Raw genomic sequence first — 21,973 nt, 5'->3', positions numbered from 1 at the left:
AAAATAGTTATTAAAAAAATGCCAAACAGTTAATTGAATTTATTTGCTTTAGTTCGTTCATACAAAATTCCATTTTCCAATTAAGAGCCAGTCATACAAAACGTTTCGCTCTCGACATTTTTTGTTCAATATTTTCCGAGGTTGAACTAGGAGTTTTACTAATTAACTTTTACAGAATGTATATTATAGTTCTAGGTGTATCGATAAGGGTTAATGTTGTAGGCGACGCAGGCTGAGTGGCGCACTCTGCGCGCTCAGTCGGCGGGTGCCTATCAAAATTGAGTTTATCACAATTTATGTCAGACGGGACGCGGCATTGATTCACAATGGGGTAACATGACATTTTCCGTACCTATGTATATTTCGTAAAATAAATACGTTGTTATGAAGGCAAGAGTTTTCCGGACGTTTCTTGCAAAATATACAAATAAAACGGGAAAAACTCTATTACCTCAGTTATGAGTTCAGACAGTTATATTATCTTTTCATTTTCATTCAAATTGTCGAAAAATACCGGTTTTAAAACATCATTTAGAAGGACTTTTAAGCTAATAATAAAAGGACAACCAAAAGGTTCCTAACTAACAAACAATTACATAATACGCAAACAAAGTATTGGTGAGCATCTGTGGCGTTTATCGTTAATCACGAGAGGCAGCCGGCGACAGATGTGCTCCCTACTTTATGGAATTGAACTTCAAATACACAGAGCAAAGTATGTACATTGTACGTACTAAGTGCAGAAAGTACTTACTGAATACTGAATAGAGACTTTAGTAGTCTCCCTCACTATATTTTTTAGAAAAAACGTAGATATAATGTCAACAAATTTTATTTCTTTGAAAATAATTGAACCATATTCCACCATTCCATAATACATTTATACGCCATCGGAGAAACAATAGTTTGACTCTTTCATATATTTTCAGGAATCTACATTGTGGGTGGAATTGCGTTTGGGGGGAGAGATACGACATTTTACATACATTAGGCAGTCTCTCTGTAGGAATTGATAGAATGGCTGTAGAGATCTCTGTGTAGATATGTTTCTGGAGGGTTCCCCCTTGTTCTATGATAATGGCAATTTCCTTTACTTTGGGCCTGTTTCCTATACATATAATTGAATCTTTATAGCGTGGTACCAATTTGGGGCATGTCACAATTAAGCATGTTTTCAGTTAATGAAACTTTGCAACCATTCAACATTGTTGACAAAAACATCAACACATTTTGTATATTCTTCCGTAGATAAGATTCCTTCAACTTCTTTTTAATAAAGAAATCCGCTAATCCTCTTTCCTCTTTTCGTCATAAAATTCACCTCATCTTTATTCCTGCATTTTTGTGATGTAAATTCCCTCAGGAAAAGGTCAAGTGTTTCTGGAGAATATTGCTTTGTTGATAAATATTATGGCTCTTGTATTTCATAAAACGGGATTGCCAGAGAGACTCTTGTTCCTGTTGTTACTTGTTCTTGAGACAGACTTTATATCCTTCTATAATGGTACGTAAATATTCTATCTTAATCTAAATAACGACAACTTTTTCCAAATGCATTTTCATGAGTCACACTAAACCGTAGTTAGAACAGAATAAACAGATCAAACATTACATTTGCTTCTACTTTGTGCAAGTGATTCGCATCAATGCTGTGCAGACTGAGGACTAGTCACAATAGCGTTCTGTTAATGATAGCAGGTATACTTGACTTTTCATACAAGAGTCACTGTATGAATGCTCACATGAATGTTGATACTTTGATTTATGGGTCAGCCGAGTAGCGAGTAGATTAAGGCTGTAACACTAAAATTTGGATCCTTGGACAAGTTAACGTTAAGTTAATTATTTGTGTTTCATTTTATCCAATTCTCATTCAGCAATTTGCTGCTAGAACTGTGCTAGTATCACGTGTATGTACCACAAGCATATTATGCATCTACGAGTGAATTTCCTTTATACGAACCTAAAAAATGTAATCGATCGCTACACGAATTGCTAGCACTTAAGACAAGAACTACTAAAGCAACTTAGTAGCTTATATAAGGTCGTTTCACAGTCAATCATGAGTTCTAACTGCCGAACGAAATGCTGGGCTTTTAGTCCCGGATCCAAAGGTCAAAGGTAACGCCCATAGCGCTCAAGCTTACGTGTAATACTTTATTAAATAACTGATGAAGTGTAACGCGGAATATTTGATCTCAAACAGGACTCACGATGTGATTTACATACCGTGTTAATTATTTAAGTGAGCTCTTCAATTAGGTTGTTAGTCCCGTTTCCTTTTTTTTTGGAAACTCAAAGAGATTAATGTTTTATAAATGAATCTGACTTACTGAGGTACTTTTAACTGCTGTTGTGACTCAATTAACGTAGGAAATATGCTTTTGAGAAAACATTTTTACAGGAATTGTTTTAAAGTTATTATTAAGTCCATTACGTTTCTTGGAATTGTATTCTATCATAGAACAGCAAAAATTGGTAGTTTTAAACTTAGAATGAAGCTCAACCGCTTGCAGACTATTACAGTAGGTATATACCATTACGCCTGGAAACTGGTTCTTTGCCCAACAAAAGGACCAATGCCTTTGGCACGGATAGAGAAGTACGTATCTACAAGGTACAAGATGGCAGTGTAAATAGTGTTGGTAAATTACTGCCTGGTCTTGTACTTTGAACCTGGGTGAAGCATGCAACTATCACTGACCCAGTTGTGGTCTCCTCCTTAATTAATAATCTCCATTGAAGTGCACGCTATTAACGGGAGTGAACCTATGGGGTTGTAGGCTATGGTAAATGAAGTTTCTGAAACTAGATGTTTTAGGTAAAATAATAAAGTAGTAAAGAAAAGCCACGAACAGTAAAATTTAACGAAGACAAGAAAATAACAATTTACCATTATTACTGAATTTGCATTTCGTGCGTAGAGTTTAAATTCAAAGAAAAATATCCTGCTATATAGAATGTTTATGTTTAATTTCTCTCTTTCCAAGGAAACTTTCGATCCGGATTAATGAATTTACAAGCCCTAATAAGCATAGTTTAAATTTATAACCTCCTAACTTAATTAATATTTCATCGTCTAAGTATGACACTGACATTATAAGCTGTCGTGTTTCAATATGATCTAGACTTAGTTAAGCTTTCGGATTAGCCTTTGAAATTAACTTGTGGTAAAGTTACTCATTACGAAGTATCCAAGGAGTTAACTCCCGTCAAATGTTAGATAGATAGCTAGATATTGGTATCTAGATGTATTTTGTTGCATTATTACCGTTCAAAACGAGCACACATACATTTCAAAATTTTAACAATAATTTTTGGAGTAATGAACTTTCTTTTCTGGAATTCTTTTTATATTAATAAATTATTTAATTTCAATTATATTTTCGTCAATAGTTATGCTGATATTAAAAGCTTCTACGATGTCATCAGAATACATTAAGAACGAATCTTCTTCTTAGCTGGTAACCTTGATTTAAGTGGCTTAACCTTTTTAGAACAGTACTCAGCCACACTGTCAGCTTTGTATATACCGGTACAATTTGAGCAAAAAACGAAGCCATTGAAAACATATACATACTAACCTTGGCGGCATCAAAAGTGGTGATAGGCATCGTGGCGGAGCGTGCCTGGGACTGGAAGGTGTCGGTGTATCAGCAAGCGACGCGAGCGAGCCATGAGCAAGGGGTGCCGCCCTCACGTCCAGGGAGGCGGCGCGCAGCGGCGACGGTGAGCGTGGCACGCCGCTAGCACCAGCCTCCAGCGTGCGACCATCAGGAGCGAAGGTACGGATCGCTGGTGATGAGCCGCGGTGACTCTGGGGAAGAAGACCTCTGTTAAATAATTAGCTACAATGGGAGGGGGGGGGGATTAAAATAACGGTGCGTTTTTATTTTACTGCTATAGAAATTAAACTGGGGAGGGTATAAGAGGGCATCAGGGTGCTGTCTATTAAATCATAGTCAGTAAGTGTAGATATTTGGTGAGTTATCTGATTTTTTTTTTAACTGTTTTGGACCTAGTTTTGAAATTATTTGTAACCCACTTCGAGCGAAGCTTCTCAAGTTTTCCTATTAGTTAACTCATTATTTTAAGGTTCGGTACTTTAGCGGAGAGCTAGTTTCTGGACTGATAGAGAACGCGTCAAACTAAGAAAACTGGCTTCTTAATTCCACAATAGCAACAATCCTACTTAAGGAACTCATGGTAATCGTGCAACTTGCTCGAGAAGAGCATTTAATATGCTTCGTCAAAGCACGTGCTAAACTGTAGGTAACTGCTTATCTCGGCGTAAGGTTGCGAAGTTAATTGACTTCCCAGCCATTTCACTTCAGCTCACCAGAAACTTTTTAATTGCAAGCGCTCAGGTAAAATGTCTTAAGGAAAATACCGCGTTTAAAGTATACGCCTAGACAAGGAATATAGGTGACACCGTCCTTAAGATCCGTCGGTGATTTTTCTTTAGATCTGCCATGATTTTTGATCTTTGGGAAATTATGAAAAATAAAAATGGCCAAGTTGGAGTCGGATTTGTGAAACATTAAAATGATTTTCAGCCTAAAAACATACGAAAAAAGGGTTGCCAATAACAAAACAATATATCCTTGATGTTTTTCGATAACTCAGTCATAAGTAAAATTTTAGATGTTCTCTTCTTTAATAGCGCTTTAAAATAGCTCCGATTTTCTCTTATAGGGTTGACTCACGCGTACTCACATGAAACGTTTTATTATTCATATGTTTAAGTTCACGTAAAAACTTTGTCACTTTTCTGTTATATTTGAGTTATAGTTCTTACAGTTCATAATTTCCTTTTATAAAAGTTGAAACGAATGTAGAAAGTTTATAGGTGAACTGTTTTGTTTACTGTTTCGTACATGAGTACAATTTACTATAGTAAATAATGTTAATTAGTACGTCATTCGAGACGTATTTCATATCAAAGGGAGACTAGATACTTTTTGTTTCTTGGTCTCCTTTTTTTTTAGAAAATTATCTCGCTCTCAAGAAATGTAATCCTTGTATCGTGGGGGGTTTCACTAACATTCAAGTCACATGCACAAAAACACTCAAACTCAGGACCAGTATTTGTGGATCACACAAATACAAAGATCGACCTGAGAATAAATTAAAAAAAGTAAATTAATCTTAAGTAATTTAACAAGTGAAAGTCTAATCTAAACCACAAAAATGTGTGAAAGAAAGAAAGCGCGCTACACTTCGTAGAGCGGCATCTCTCTTGCACACCTACTTCAGGACGTGGTAGCAAGCCTCCAGGGTTAATGACCTATGGCAGTTTTCCGTCACTTTATTATTCATACATTTTTGTTCTACCTTGAACCATTATATCGCACTTTGTTACCGAGCTTTGAAGCCTATTCAAGTTTCCGCGAGAAATGTATAATGTTATGAAATGTTATAGCGACTTCGGGAAGATTTTCAGCTTTACTTTCGTTGTCTACTTCATTTTGGATGGCATTTACTGGAGTGATTATTTGATTATATTGTATTGATTTGCGTCTTTTCTTATGATATCCACCATTTAACTACTAAACAGTTTTGACGAAGACAAACATTACATTTAGTAGAATTAACACAGTTCAATAATGAAACCATTACAGCTACGAGTCCAAATTAAGAGTATGTTGAGGAATTTCAATTAAAAACCTAGCTATAACAAGACATTTATCGTTTCTGACACACAGCCTCGTGTTAGACGGACATACTGCGGATCTTAAGTAATAGAGCTCCACTTTCTCTTTGCTTACGAAGCCCTAAACACAGAACATTATTTTTCTCCTCCACCATTACCTATACACTAGTAATCCGGAACGGATAAGTAAAATGTATTATCTAACCATGAATACAACATAAATAAGTCATTACTCGTGAATAGTGAGAAGATAATTATCACACCACTATTCAATGCCGGTCGAAATCATTAATCTTCGAATAATACAGGAACTCTGGATCTACCAATATGTCTGAAAGTAAGATTATTCTTGCTGTTAAAGAGAGATGCTGCTATAAGCTGTGTAGAGCGCTTTCTCGCTCACACAATTTGTACAGTTTCACTTTAGTTGATAGGTAGTACACAGACACAGGTGGCTGATAATGTTGTAAGCTTGTTATATTCATGATACAGATTATAGATATCCTTATTAATGAGAAATACAAAGTGACATTGTGTTAGACAAACTTGTCTGTTTGCAGGCTTTGTTTGGGGGCTTGGCTTTCCATAGTGGCTTAAGTAATTCGGTTTCCTCTGCACCTTCTCGGGGGAGGAAGTAGGCAGTGACTCAGACTCCTACTGACTTTAACTGAACCGCTTACAAGGTCTTGCAATTCATCATACATTAAACCTATCTTCTATACATATAATAAAATTGTAGAAAAGTGAAAACTGTACATTGAATATTTTTTTTAAAGAATAATTGCTGGGTGGTCTACGAATGATTCTGAAGCCGAAAATATGATTTTTAGAATTTTTGTCTGTTTGTCTGTTTGTCTGTTTGTCTGTATGTATGTCCGGAAAGATCTCGGAAAGTACTGGATAGATTTGATTCAAATTTTCAGAGAATATCAACAAGAGGTCCGGTCAACATACTTTTTACTTATTATCTCGCTTTTCCTTACAGGGGGTGAGCAGGAGCCTTTTATATCTATCAACAAATATCAAATCATTTCATAAACTACTGAATAAATTTCATTCAAATTTGGCATGAACATTGTCGAACGCTTGATTCAACATACATATAAAAACCATAACGCTACTATGCGGGGGGCATGAGCAGTAAAGTTTTAAATTTTTGGTCCCACCGTAACATTGTGTAATATAATTATGAGGTGTATTTTCACCCAATTTGGTAGTGGGTAGTACGGTCATCAATTTACACAAAAAACATCACGCTATTTATCTTAAGACTTTTGGCAGAGTAATAATATATTTTTTCGAAAATTAATCATTTTCACAAAATTAGTCATTTTATTCTCTTTCAAGTCTATTACAGGCCTAGCGCGACTAAATCACAAGTAAAATAAAAGAAACATAAACTATCATACCTTGCAATTGTTACTTTGTAATACATTCTTGCAACATTCGAACTTAAATTATTTTTATTTTTATTGATGTACTAAAATTACTCAAGTTCAAACGTGAAATGCTGTAATACTTATTTTGTATTTATTTACGATAGGTATACTTTAAACTTTTACTTTTACCTATATGTTTAACTGAGTGATGTTGGCCATGCTACTTTAACATCAAAACATTCGTATTCACACTCAACCCAAAGTCGCATGTAGGTCACATTGATCTCATCTATACCTGTGCATAACAATAAATTAATGAACAACATAGTTATTACCTTGGTTCATCTGTAACAAGTAGCAACAAATATAGGAACTCATAGCCTTTCAAAAAATGAAATCATGTTTTCTTAAATTTGCAACATTACATGGGCCAAAAGTAAAAAAAACCCACAAAATGAAAAATTTGCAAAAAATCTGCATATGGAATGTGGAAGATATAGATCTATAAGACTAAAGCTATCATTGAATAAGACGGTACGCTAGACGGTTTTGACATATGTATCTATTGAATTTCGTTAATTATATCAAAAACACACAGACATCAATAGAACAATGTCTACTGATAGGTATCTGGGTTTTTTCAATGTCTTGCGGAGTTTATCAGTTTACTATATCCGCCATTATAGAAACCGTACACATGGTTCTTCCAAATATTCATTCCTATCCGTCATACACTGTCTGGAAAATACTTTTGGCTGTCGATATCGGCAGTCTTCGTGCGGTCAGCGTAACTTCATCACCAACCTCATGGAATAAACCAGACAAGTGAGGGGCTAAATAAGCTGAAAAGTTGAAGCTTGGTTAGTGTTTAGCAATTCCAACAATTTCTTATATAATTTATGACACTCATTTTTACAGATCGTTCGAAAGACAACAACCTCTCAATATCTAGAAAGGCTAGGAATATTATACTTGCATAAACTGCTAACCCTCTTTTTTTAGTATAGTTCTTTATTTTAATTCCATTTATGCAATAGGGATGTCGGTAATGCACTTCAATGATCGTCACGTAAGTTAACGAATAAAATACGTAATTTTTCTTCGTAAATCGGTACAGTAAATGGAACTCATGCATAAAGTCACTTTTATGTTCATATTTTGCTTAGTCCTAACATTCCACATCTAGGAGATGTTGTCTTCAGAATTTTGTAACTGTCAATTTCAAAAAATGCGTGATTGATATTTTTTTATAATCACGCTATTTATTTATCATGCTATTTAAGAGCAAGTCATGATCAGAACACCAGGGGGCCAAGATAACACGTGTAACAACTTTTCTATTTTGTAAATAATCCTCATGTTTGTTTGGAAGATCAGTTTTAATATTAAAAGGACTGTCAAACATAAAGTGTTTCACTTCACCAGTTCCGTCCACAAAAATAATTTGACGTCTCCTTTATATCGCCAGAAAACATCGTGTGTAGAAATTATTTACTGTCTGACTATCACCGTTCCTGAGTGCATCTCAGGAACGGTGATAGTCAGTTGACAGACGAATAGACAACGGGGCCTCAGTAATATGGTTCCGGTTTACCTCTTTGGTTACAGTACCTCTACCATGAGTTGCTATCGAAAACGTCAATGACTTTACTACAGTCGATAGCGTATAAACGCGAATCGAATAGTTTTCGATTGGACTCATACCATGAGTTTAAAAAACCTTGACGCGCTCGCTATCGAGAGCTCGATTGTTATTGTAGTATTCGTGTTGTCATACTTGTCATGTTGTCGAACGTGCCTAACTTCACGCCTAATGTAGTTATTTCTTTCTAACGTTGCTTAAAAGACAGAGTAAGATATATATTCCCGAAAAAGCTTCAAATCTACATTAATAATTTCATGCAGGACTACGGTAAACTCGATCGAAACCTTATATGAATAACAAAACATAAAAATATATTGATTTTGAGTCGACAACATATATCCGCAGATTTCGGATTATGGAGAATTTCGTTAAATTCCGATGGCAAAAAACAAACCGTTCAAGTCGCCATCTTTACCGTTGAAGTTTCGCAAAGTTTTTTTTTTTTAAATTATGCGATTGATGTAGATATACGAACTCTTTTGATATCACAAATAGATGGACACTTTTCTTGCTCTTTTGGGTTTTAGTAATTTTTCATTATTAAATTGAAAGCGGTGTCGTGGGTACCTAGGAATGGTTATGTGGCGCAACTTTGGGGAGTACCTATGTCTTCCGATCGATCGCTTTAGTTTTGTAGAATTGTTTCATATATCGATAAACTGTGCATCTATTGAAACTCATATTATAAATGCGAAAAATTATCTGTCTGTCTGTCTCGCTTTCACGCCAATCCTACTGAACCGATTGTATTGAATTTGACAGATAGCCTGATGGAAACGGAGACCACCGAACGCTATAAACTGAAGTCCACGTGGACGGAGTCCTGGGCTACAGCTAGTGTTTGAATAATCCTAATACTTTTTAAACTTCATAGAGCATAAAATATTCAGTATATTTTAATATAATTTAATATTACTTAATGAACTATTGGTTGGGATGGAGCCCTCTGTGAACGCTGACTTATTTCCAGCGTTTCCTTAATAATGAATTTATGTATGTTTCATTGTAAAAAAGTGACAGCGTGTATTCAATGTAAATTGACTTTTAACTAGTGCTACTTGATTTTAAATACTCTCTTAGCGACATGATTCTCACAAGAAATACTCAAAACTAAACAATTACTATAAACCGAATACCGTTTCACACCTTGTTTAGCAAGTGAGTTACTTAACTACTATCGTAATGGTATTTGTCGATACCATCTGTCAAATTTGTGACTCATGGTACCGTATTCTTAGAGAAACCACCGCAAAACGTTACGCGCTCGCTACTCGCTGTCGAAGACGTTTTGAATGTTTCGATAGGTTTTATTTGTCAACTCATACTACCGATTTTAGTTTTTCAAGTGACCGCTAGGGGCGCTGTACATTTTGTCATAGATATTTTTTACGCAGACGCTAGCGAGCTCCGTCACTAAAAACTCATGGTAGAGGTACAGAACATAAAAATTGAATGATACCTCAACTGTCATAATCCGTCCAGCCATTTGAGGTGTAGGGCGGGCCAAAGTACAGGCGTGCTCGAAAATCATAACCCACCCTTCTACAGTTGTTGGGTAAATAAGAAAAAATTAAGAAATGGAAATTCCTCGAAAGTAACATATTTTTAGCAGAAGCGCTAAGACTGATTTATAATCTAGCTTGACAATCTGAGTTCTAAATCCATTTTTCTACCACCAATGTTATCATCGAACGAAACTAAGAACTCGCTTGATTAAGTCTTTAATATTCTATTTCTGTTATTCTTTCCTACTTACAGCCTCAATTTTTAAAAACTCGATTATTTCAAACATGTCTGAGAAAACTCGCATATAATTCACTTTTAAAACTAAATTAAAATTGCTCAATACGTTCGTCAGCAAATTTATAAACCCCTCTTCTTGATAAATAAGAAAAAATCATTAAAAACGCTGTGAAATATTTGACACCAGGATAGTATCGTAAACGATGAAACGTGTTTGATTCAAACATCTGATATTAAATAGTGATTGGGGCTCTAGACTCATACAAATTTAGAAATAAAAAAGCAAGCTTAAAATGTTAAACAAAAATATGTTTTCCAATATTGCGTTACATTTTTGCGATGATCATTTTTATTAAACTTCATTGTTTTCACATCTTGAAAATCACGCAGACAAAGTCGCGGGCAACAGCTAGTTATTAATAAAATTAGTGTGCAGGCGGGTGGTATCTCAGGAAACTTCTTTAAGAGTAATGTCATATAGATCATACTATTTGGCTGACAGTACACATTCACTCTGGAGTAGTCCGTGTTATGTTTTGAAACGTAAAGAAAGGTTTGGTTTTGTTTGCAATAAATGTATTTAAGCGTTTTCTATAGCCCTTGACTCTGGTTTAATAGGATAAAAACTGAACCTTATTACCAGTGTCACCAGGTTAGGTTAGGCAGGATAGCTTTTTTTTCTATGATATTTGTCTGTTTGTATGAACTTTCGTGAGGATGTCTCAGATCGCGTTGCATCATATAATGATATGTTCGCTTTGTCTATATATTTTTGTTCAGTATCTGTGCCGCAAGTCCGACTTGACCGGCTTTTTTATATCATTAAAGAAATTCTTTACGGCATGTAAAAATTTCTTTTGAAATCCCCTCACTGTCTCGCGAAGTTAATGTATCTAGTTCGTAGAACATCTTCAGTGATCAGTCTCAAAGTAAGTGTAAAGTCTTTTAAAGAACGTGCCCGCATAAAAGTATCGCTTCCTTTTAGGATTTATTATTACGCCCAGAGGTGCGCTGCAGGCTTAATAGAATAAAACATGGGTTTCAAACTAGCATTATAGATAAACTAAGATTTTTAAAATGTTCAGGGAAATATATGGATGTTTGTAATATGAAAATAACCTAGCAAAAGACTCAAGATGGAATTTTTTGTATATACAAAATGGTAAATATGTTTAAATTAAGCATTAGAGACTAATTAACGAAATTACCTTTATCAAATGATACCTACATATAAATTAAATCATTAATTCCTGAAGTAAGTATATATCATTGCTTTGGTCATTCTAAATCATTATACTAGGCCTCTGTTTCTCGACTCATCCAAAATGGCAAACGAACCTCTATCAGCAAATCAAAAATCTATACTAATATATAAAGCTGAAGAGTTTGTTTGTTTGAACACGCTTATCTCAGGAACTACTGGTTCAAATTGAAAAAATCTTTTTGTGTTGAATAGCCCATTCATCGAGGAAGGTTTTAGGCTATAAACCATCACGCTGCGACTAATAGGAGCGAAAATAAAGTCATAACTTATATATTCTAACCACGCAGACGAAGTTGCGGGCAACAGCTAGTCAGGTATATGTGGCGAAAATAAGACTTAGTTGTAAGTTCACACATACTATTTCGTAGTCTCAAAATAGCTATTTCAGAAGCTCAGATAATAGAAACAGTCTTGAAACAGTTCGTGTATCGCGTGTTAGTCTGATTGCTTTTCTTTAATAGTATTTTTGACTTTATCTGTAATACAATCGCGAAGGCTTACAATGTAAACGTCGGAAAATTAGGTAGTAGTCAAATGAATTGGACTTCAACTATTAGTGTGGTTAACACGAACCTTTCGTGTTTGAAAGTAAGTATTTCGTTAATGTAAAGAAAGCCAAGAAGAATTCAGGAGTAGGAGTAAGCGGAGAGGAAGTCTGTACTTTAGTTAGGAAAATAATGAATAGAAAAGTTTTTAGCTTAAAGCGTGATTTGGAAAAGGAACCAAAAAAGCGGATGTAATTAAATCCCGCTTCTGAATAAACAGTATAAGTTTTTATAAAATCGGCCAGATGCGAGCCAGACTCGTGACATTGTGGTAACCGTACATATAGGACAATTAAAAACGAATTGCTACTAAAAATAGTCATATTTCTTAAAGTCTATTGATTATCATGGTTCATGAGATACAGCCTGTTGGCAAATGGACAGGTAGAATAGACTTTCACTTTTGGATAATATCGTATACTAGGTACCTACAAACAGCAGCTACGTTTTAAATATGATCACGCCTTTTATTATTAAATAATTTACTTTGAATATGGCTCCCAAGCTAACATTTTGAACTTAAAATTATCCAATACCAACAATATCTTTAATGGCGAAAATATCCAACGCGTGTGTCATAAACTTCGGCCATAAATGTGCCGAACGACCTATTTCACTTTAATGGTCTACGTCAGCAAGAGGAAAATTTGCATAAATAATTATTTCACTCCAAGGATAGAATATAACCACCGCTCCTAATCTTTTCGTAATCAAAATCTTTCAGTCCTCGGCTTTTTCTGATATCCTTCCTCTTGGTCCGTCGAATTTGAATAAACTGGATTATATTTATTTCAATCCGCTTCATTTAAAATTCTATTCAATGCCAACAACGGCTACAGATTTCTTTTGGAATTTCTTGTAGTAGTTACTATTTCTTTGATTATGAATTCAATTGAGTTTTTATACAGTATTTTTTAATGTTGCTCACGTTAAACATTTTTTTGAGATGAAACTTTACGTCACTGATTTATAATAAATTAAACATTTTATGATTAAGAAAAGAATAAAAAAGTTAAGGATAAAACAGTAATAGATCATACCTAAGAATGGAAGGCTTCACAGAGAGGCAGTCACGGCAAAAAAAGGACCTAAGTAAATTCAAAGGACAGGAAGCAATCGCTATTATGGCGGCAAAAAACCTCCTTAATTAAATTGTAAAAAAAAGAATATTACGAGTTTCTTTATTGCTTTTTCTATAGTCCAGTAAAACGGGGCTGTTTGGAAACCTATTTGTCAAACATTTTATCTTAATTTAGATGTGAATTCTCGTTCTATATTTACGTTATTAACGATTATTACGGGCCACGTTAGTTGAGGAACTGTGGTTAAATAAAACTGCCCAATACGATCGATCACTGGTTAAGCCACACTTGGTACGATTATCCGTGAATGGGTGATCATCTATGTCATTAGGAATTCTTTCGTGTTTTGGAAGGCACGTTAAATTGTGGGTCCCAGCTGTCATTTATACACCTGTGACTGTCGTTACGGTTAGAAGGTAGGAAGTCTGACAGCCAGTTTTATTAAGGGCTATCGTGCAGCCGACGATACGAACTAATTTGATTGAGGAGGTCAAGCAGGCAGTCGCTCTTTGTAAAACACCGGTAAGTTGCTGTAAGCTGCAACCGACCTAACATTGATAGGAAAAAGGGGGGTGATGTAAACAATAACATTAGATGAAAACTCTTTAATATATTTAAAACTGATTTCACCTCGTCCCTTCATCGTGCCAAAAAGCACTCAACAACGCTATGACGTAACAACTTGACTGATGTCACATTCCCAGCAAAACTAAACATGTAGCGATCAGGACAAACCGAGGTGTGACACGCGTCACCTGCGAGCCTGTCAAGCGTTAACCACAGCGCTGACGTACCTAGATTATCTGTTGGGCTATGCAACCGTGGTAAACATAGCACATGAACATACCTAGACACGTTGCAGGACGGACAGAACGTGATAATTGAAGTGTAAATGTGTAATAGGCGGGGAAATTGTGCCGTGTTTGTGTATCGTTAGATATATTATGTAGGTATGTTTGATAGTGTTTTGTTTGTTGTTTCACATTTGAGATCTGGGTACTCGTATATATATTTTAAATGATTCGAGGAGTAGCGAATTTCATCCTTGAGTCTTTTCAGATACATTCACAAAGACACACAGAATCAGAACAAGAATTTATCGACGCAGATCAGCCTGGCAACAATGTCGCAGCATGACTACACGAAGAAGACTGGAATAACTATTCCACACCGATAAAAATCCAGTAATAGCCCAAAGCTAGTATCTTGGCCACAAGTTGGACGAAACCAGGAAGTTCTTACAAGAAAGACATACCATTGAACATTAGTGAACGTTCAAAGCTACGTCACGAATAATTAAACCGATCACCACATACTCAACGTTGTCCAACTAAATTGACATAGATTGAGAACATATCAATTTACTTGACGTGTCTCAAGATTGATTGATCACTGAAGCTAGACATGAAATTTGAATAATAGCGTTAGTTCTAATCGACGAAGTAAACAAGCGATTTGATGATTAGTTAAATTAAGTACATTTACTGGTTGGCTACAGGTTTCAATCTGTTTTGCCTTTTGCACCATAAAAAACATCCTTGATTATTCTAAAATATCACTTACACTCGGTAATGGAAAATATAAGGAAGACACCTAGAATCTGACAGGAAATCGTAAAGCATCAACGAAAAATTGACATTTTTGAAAAAAGGCCATTGACAACGGGGTATGTAAAGGCGAATTAGAGGAGTAACTCTATCAGGGAAAATTATATGGCAGTTTAAAAAGTGTTGCCAATCATTCAGTTAAATTTTCTGGATTGAGCAACTTATAAAGGCAATCAATTATCAACAGCTCTATGCTAAAAATACATCATATTGTAAGAAAAGCTAACAAGGGACATTGTTCTGAATGGGAACCCCACACTTAATAACAAGTTTTTGGTCACGCGAAGCATTAATCAATCGTCTTGTAAGCTTTCTTTTGTTTAGTAGCATTACACTAACCCAAAAAATATTAAATGGTGACAATGAACTTACAGCTATGAAGGTAACTGAATAAGGCACGACACATTGGTTAGGGCAAAGGTATACAACTAATTTCATACACGTCTTATTTAAAAGTCGTGGAGGCCTTTCAGATCTATGAATGGATTTACATGCGCAAGATGCAGGTTCGATCCCAATGCAGAAAAAGAAGCATGGTGACTTTTTAAAGTACTTTCTTCAGCACTATCCTGCAGATGCAGGAAAACATTGGCAACTGGGATTTCAAATATTGGATGTCCCTTCAGATCTGTACAAGCCCTCTAGGTGTGGCAAAAGTGGACAAGATTTCTGAAATAAGCAGTACCCTTGTTCAACCTAATATGTTTTTTGTACTATTTCGTGTACACAAATTTGAAAAAATAAAAACATCGTAATGAATTTAATAAAATACACGTATATTATTAAACAATTTTATATTAAACAGCGTCACTTGAAAGCCCTCCTGTTTTGCCTAACGAGTTGAAATTAAACTCCAAAATAATTTAATATAAAAATCCTTGAACGTACCTGGATTAAGGTAGAGTGTCATACCTTCAAGCGAAAAGATAATACCTTTTTAACATTCAACTTTCTGGGCAACTTCAAGTTAATGGGAAGGGGGAAATTAATTAAAACAGGGGTTTGTTTTAAATTGGGATGTTATTATCTTAAGGTATTGTAGTTTTTAAAGAGAGTAAAATCGATTTTCTCATTAGGGCCGCAAATAATTATCAATAATTAAACTCTGTAGAGAAGTGTCTTAGCAAAAATCTAGCGATCTAAACTAAGAGATTCACGACACTGGGGATTCTGTGCAAATTGACATTCATTTTAATTGATGTAATAGCGACAATAATAGTACATTTCTCTATATAACGGTTCATGCGATACGCCATATTTATAGACGGGCAGACGGACTAACAGAAGAGCGATAGTAATAGAATAATTTTACCCTTTGGGTACGAAACCACAAAGCTACTATCGTGATTATAGAAATCATATACAAATATGGGGCTTAATCAAGCATGATATATAACCTTTTTTCTCATTTTAAAGAAAAAAGAGCAGGTACACCGCACACTGTTTATTTATTTAAAAAGAGAGCTTATAAATCCCTAGCATCATTAGATATTAAAAACTATCTGACGTCATACGGTATTACGAGCACCTATATTACACAGAGCGGCTAAAACAAAACATTGTTAGCCATAGTTTTCGCAGCGCCCCAAGCTCTCATTAATTCTAAATGTACCATGGCTGGCTTACTGGAATATTTATGCTGTGGCATACCTGTATTAACATAGGACACTGCAGTGCATTATTAATTTTATCGGATGTCGTCGCTCGCCCAAATGTCAAACATTATCTAGGTATATTATTAAATATGGACAGTTCATTTTTAACAAAAAAGTATTTTGTTCCTTCCTAAAAAGCTGCGGAGAATTGAAAAGTGTAGAAGACAATCGTTGAGTACAAAAGGGCTAAGGCAATCCACTTTGAAAAATATATAGTCACCAATCATCTGAAGAAATATCATGAGTTTTGCTACCACGGTTTATGAGATGAAGCCTAATAACAAATGGCGAACAGAGAGCTGAGCCTTATGATAAGGTTCTTTTACACTTTCAGGCATCCTGTAAAATGCCATTTAATCATGGACATAAATAGGTATAATACTCGGTTTCATTCTTATTTCTAAACCTGAAGGATTCCAAAAGCCGTATAGCAATGGCTTCCTCATATTGTTTTCCAAGTAAAATATAAATAAAAAGTTAAGTAACCCACTAAAAGAAAAGTTTGCTAATTCAATACGTTCCGATCTTTCCTGAAAAGCGGAGCAAATGTTTGCTATATGGCTTCTTACGTGAAAGCAATCGGTTGACTTTTATCGTTGTAAATTTTCCTCTAAATGTAATTTTGTAAGGATGCTAGTTTCCAAACTAGACTAGAACTTTGCTCTCTTTGAGAAACAAAAATAACAAATATGTTTGGACGAGTTTTTTAATGTCTGTACATCTGACACCAGGCTGTATCTTGAAACCACTTGATTGTTTGTTAAACTTTTCCTGTTTCCACTATAGCAACAAAGAATAATGATTAATATCGAAATTAAGGGTTTGGTCGTTAAATTGATGGCTGACAACTTTCTTACAAAAATCTGGGTTTCTCACTGCATTTTTACGGAACAACAAAAACATTTTTTTCACCCTTTTGCGTTACCAAATCAGCCTCTAACCATATTGTAGCCTAAAATGTATCAACTCTGCCTAATCTAAATAATCTGTGATAATTTATTCGTGTATGCATTGGTGTATTGATTGTCAACCGCCGCGCTGCAAACAATATGATTTAAGGCAAACCACATAATTAAATTTAGCTTTCAACAGATTGCAGGCTTTCATACTCATTAATATGCATAGGCTTTTAATTAGGGTGCCAAATAAACTAAAAGCTAAAAAGCAGTCATTCTACCATAATTTTTATTAATGTGTGTTCACTTATATGAAGAGTTAGGTGACCGATAAACAGTAAATATTTGATTGCTTGGAAGTCAGTATGTAACATGTGTCTTAAAAATAATTGTGTTTTTTTTTGTAAAACTCAACTAGAAACCTTAATCTGTGGGTCTAGCACTACGTCTTAAAGTAATACGAGTATTATTATGATTGTGGAAGCGTGATAGCGCAATACGCAGCACATGACGGCATCTCTCTTCCACACCATAGGAACATTACTTTAAGATGTGGCTGAAGGACCCCTAAGTGTAATGTAGCGAAAACGTAAAAACTGGGCGAATGAGTATTTAGTATTTCGCTAAAAACCCCTCAGCCAGTTCTTAAGACAGATGCTTATGTAAAAGCACCTCTTACTATCTCGATTTTCGTCTACATATCCTGCTATCCACGACAAGCAATCAATTGATTGTTTAGCAATCAAACGAATTTCAACTCTAACACTCAGCTTAACTAGGTTTCTTTTTCAATACGATGGCGACGGGAATTTTGGCGTGCATAGTTATAAAGTTTCAAGTGTTACTCACGGTAGCTCTGGAGGTTCCGCTATCAAGGCTGCTCTGGGATGATATGGAAGGGGTTCTGGCCAGCCTCGCGTGTGGCAGCGAGCTGGCTGCCCGGCCCTCGGTAGCTAGTGGCTGCACTCGACATTGCTCCTTCGGTATCAGCATCTCCTATCGACAAATAATATCCTATAGATCCTGGAGGAATAATACATTTTAAAGAAAAAAAAAACTTTCGCAAAACTTTTGATATAAGGACTGCAAAAGGGGCCCATATTGTCGAAATTCTACTTTTTTATAGTCTCGTGAGACAATACAAGAAGGATACCTTTGACAGGGATGAAGATGTATTTTTATGCTTCGTAAATAATATATTATACACAGTCATGTTCAGTATATTAGTTTAGTTTAATAAAGTTATGCAAAGTAAGAGATATAAGTTTGCATCTTAATAAAAAAAGACGATTGAAATATTATTTTGTTATGGCCTCGTATAATATCTTAATGAGAAGTTATGGCTTGAAAATAATGAGTTAATAACTTCTTTCATAGGCAACACAGCATTTAATAGACATTTGAAAATGTTTAGTAAATTTCATATTTATTGAAGTGTAAAAACATATCCCTATACATTTCTTAGAAAACCGGTGTATCGTAGAGGAGAAAATTTTATTTTCTTGAAAAGAAAAATATAAGGAGCTTAAGCATCATAATATTTAAGACGCAACGCAGTGTAAAGTCTTTGAAATATCCGACCTTCAGAAAAGACTGGTTCGTACCGGTATTTTTATACGCAATATAGCACTTTACAACTTTATTAAACGACCATTTTCAGGTTTAATATTGCACAAGAAACCGTTCATATGAATGTCCTTTTCTATAGAGCGAGAACTGGTTTGTTTTTATATTTTTTTTTAAAAGCTTTTTCCTCGCTTCGTTTTTTTGTACTGTTCATTGAAACTTACTGTTATGATCTTCTGTATGTGTTTTAATATCGAACAGTTATCATCTAAACAGGTTAAATACCACGAAAAAAATCTGCTGAAACTTTTCTGCACTAACATGCATATCCTAACAAAATTTTAATATTTCCAAATGCAGTCCTGGAATGTCAAAACCCATGACAAAAAACGTTCTGAAATCTGCGAATAACGTGATTTTTGATAACATTCTCAAAATGAATCGTTGTTAAGTAAACTTCATACATTTTCGCTTACCGATCGTGTGAGAGTTTGCCAAATCATTTGTGAGGGTATAACTCAATTAGTTGAAGAGGAGTCTGACAAGTCATCATGAGTAGGTAAGAAGGAGGTAGCGAGAGAGAGGATGACTACCCTACCTACATAATATATACTAAACTAAGCAAGTTTAAAAGATTTGTTATTTTTCATCGATATCTACGGCTGATGATACGAAATCGACATTTTTTGTCTTTAAATATTCTTCAATCCTTTTCATCAATTTCTAATATTTTGTTAAAAAAATAGTAAAAATAGGATTGGAGGAGCTCGTGGCTAAGCTATAACCGCATAAGTGAAACGATCACAGGTTAAGCTATGCTTGACGCGGTTGGTCTGTAGATGGGTGACCATAACGAGTTCCTCCGTGTTTCGGAAGGCACGTTAAATTGTGGGTCCCGGCTGTTATTCCTACATCTTTGACAGTCGTTACAGGTAGTCAGAAGCTTGAAAAAGTCTGACAACCAGTCTAACCAAGGGGTATCGCGTTGCCCAGGTAACTGGGTTGAGGAGGTCAGATAGGCAGTCGCTCTTTGTAAAGCACTGGTACTCAGCTGAAACCGGTTGGACTGGTAGCCAACCCCAACATAGTTGGGAAAAGGCTAGGCCGATGATGTTAAAAAAATAGTCAAATCTTAATTTTGGGAAAACTAGTCTTAGTACGGAATATTGTATTAACCTGATCCCACATTAACTAAAGATAATTATAAGATCAAATAAGACAGTTTCAAACTATAAGAATAATAAATAGCAAAACCTGTTCAAAGCCAAACTCCCTATTCATAATTAAGACACATTGAACGAAGATCCAAAAACGCTTTTCTGCAAAACTATAAATTAAATTTCTGAGATATTAAATGTTCCTCAAACATACGCTGTTGACTCTATACCTCAGTATATCAACATTTTAATTAAAACTAAGAGAAAATCGCATTAGAATGTTGAGTCTACATTTTCACGTGTGAGGTTCACGTATTTACTTTTATTAGTGTGTGTTCAAATTTAATATCATACGTAAATCTAAAGACCCTCTGAATATTGACTTAAGAGTGTTACTTTACGTTTTGGTACTTTTTTCGTAAATTTAGGTTGGGCAGGGTCTTTTTAAATTTAATTGCGAGCTAAGTTTTTTTGTAAAGACTATACTATTAAATGTTTTCTTTTTGCTATTTTATTTTTATATCAATTCTTAGAACGTGATTTTTGTTATAACATCTAAAAGCAAATTTTATATAGAATTAAATCTATTTAAAACTGTTTTAAAATACATTTATATTTTCTTAGAAAAATCTAAAAATAATACATATGTGCAACAGGATGGAAGGGTTCATTTTATATACAAAATATTTGTATGATGAATCCAGGTATATACCAGGAATCGATGAAAGGCTGGGGATTCTGAATTTCTCCGTGTTTGATATGACCTACATTACTACTACAAACTAAGTTCCGGGTAATACATTATCCCATAAATCAAAATCAAAGGAAAAACGTTTATTTTAGGTACTCCTGTATTTTAGACGAGCCTGTTGGTCTAGTGGTTCGATTCACTGACTGCTATACCGTAATACTGTTTGAGTTTTAAGCACGATCATTTGTTTGTGATAGGGTGTAAGTTATCTATAATGTGTTTGTATTTAGAAATACATTCGTATTTTTATCAGTTGTCTAGTACTAATACAAGATTTGCTTAGTTTGAGACAAGATGGCGTTGTGGAACATTATTATGATCAGATACTTTCGAAATATGACATTCCTGGGGAGAAGAATCGGCAATAAAACAAATATAGACATTACACTTTACTTCGCCCTGGGGATGGCATAAGGGTGTGCCGGACTTTTACCGGCTGTTGCCCCGTTCCCTATAGTCGAAAGCTAACTGGGAGCGCTTTCGCAGGCTACCGCGAATCAGGCTATCAGATTTTCACCTCGAATCCCCATCAAGAATCAAGAAAAAAGTTTAATTCGTTTACATGTTATGGAAGCAGACTGTTACGAACCGAAGCAAATACATTGTAAATAATAAAGGACAGAAAGCGATTCCCTTTGCTACGATAAACAAAAGCACTTCCATGGGATTTTGATTCCGCATAAATTATGTATGTGCTTCAAATTGCCTGTCAAATCAGCCCTTTACCTTACTTCGAAGGGCTCAGAGACAGAAGACTATTTTTTATTTATGTAATAGAAGCAGTGACTGTTACAGCGTACGTTGAGTGGGTTACCGGGGAAAATATATTGACAAAGCTTAATTTTATGTTTTGCTGGTGGAGTTTCGCGGTTTTATTTGCGTTCTTTGTAAACAGTCCATTCGAAGGGGATCCTGTAGACAAATTCCTAAATGTCTATGAAGTTATTTATCACTATTTTCGTGAATTCAATTACACAACTATCACACATGGAAAATTTATTATGTTCAAAGAAAAAATAGGATATTTTGA

At 35.1% G+C, this 21,973-nt stretch overlaps 1 protein-coding gene across 1 annotated transcript in view; it reads right to left on the bottom strand.

The window, feature by feature from the left end:
- LOC113507426 (synaptotagmin-5-like) overlaps window positions 1–21,973 on the bottom strand; it is a 66,614-nt gene that overhangs the window by 9,136 nt on the left and 35,505 nt on the right. Inside the window, exons 3-4 of the mRNA XM_026890284.1 lie at window positions 18,319–18,465; window positions 3,585–3,817 (exon numbers count right to left, since the gene is read on the bottom strand). Coding sequence (XP_026746085.1) covers window positions 3,585–3,817; window positions 18,319–18,465 — 380 coding nt within the window. The remainder of the gene's footprint in view (window positions 1–3,584; window positions 3,818–18,318; window positions 18,466–21,973) is intronic.

The sequence above is a fragment of the Trichoplusia ni genome, chromosome 2 (assembly GCF_003590095.1).
Source record: "Trichoplusia ni isolate ovarian cell line Hi5 chromosome 2, tn1, whole genome shotgun sequence".
NCBI lineage: Eukaryota > Metazoa > Arthropoda > Insecta > Lepidoptera > Noctuidae > Trichoplusia > Trichoplusia ni.
The sequence above is the reverse complement of the archived record's forward strand: the minus strand, read 5'-3'. Positions and strand labels throughout refer to the sequence as shown.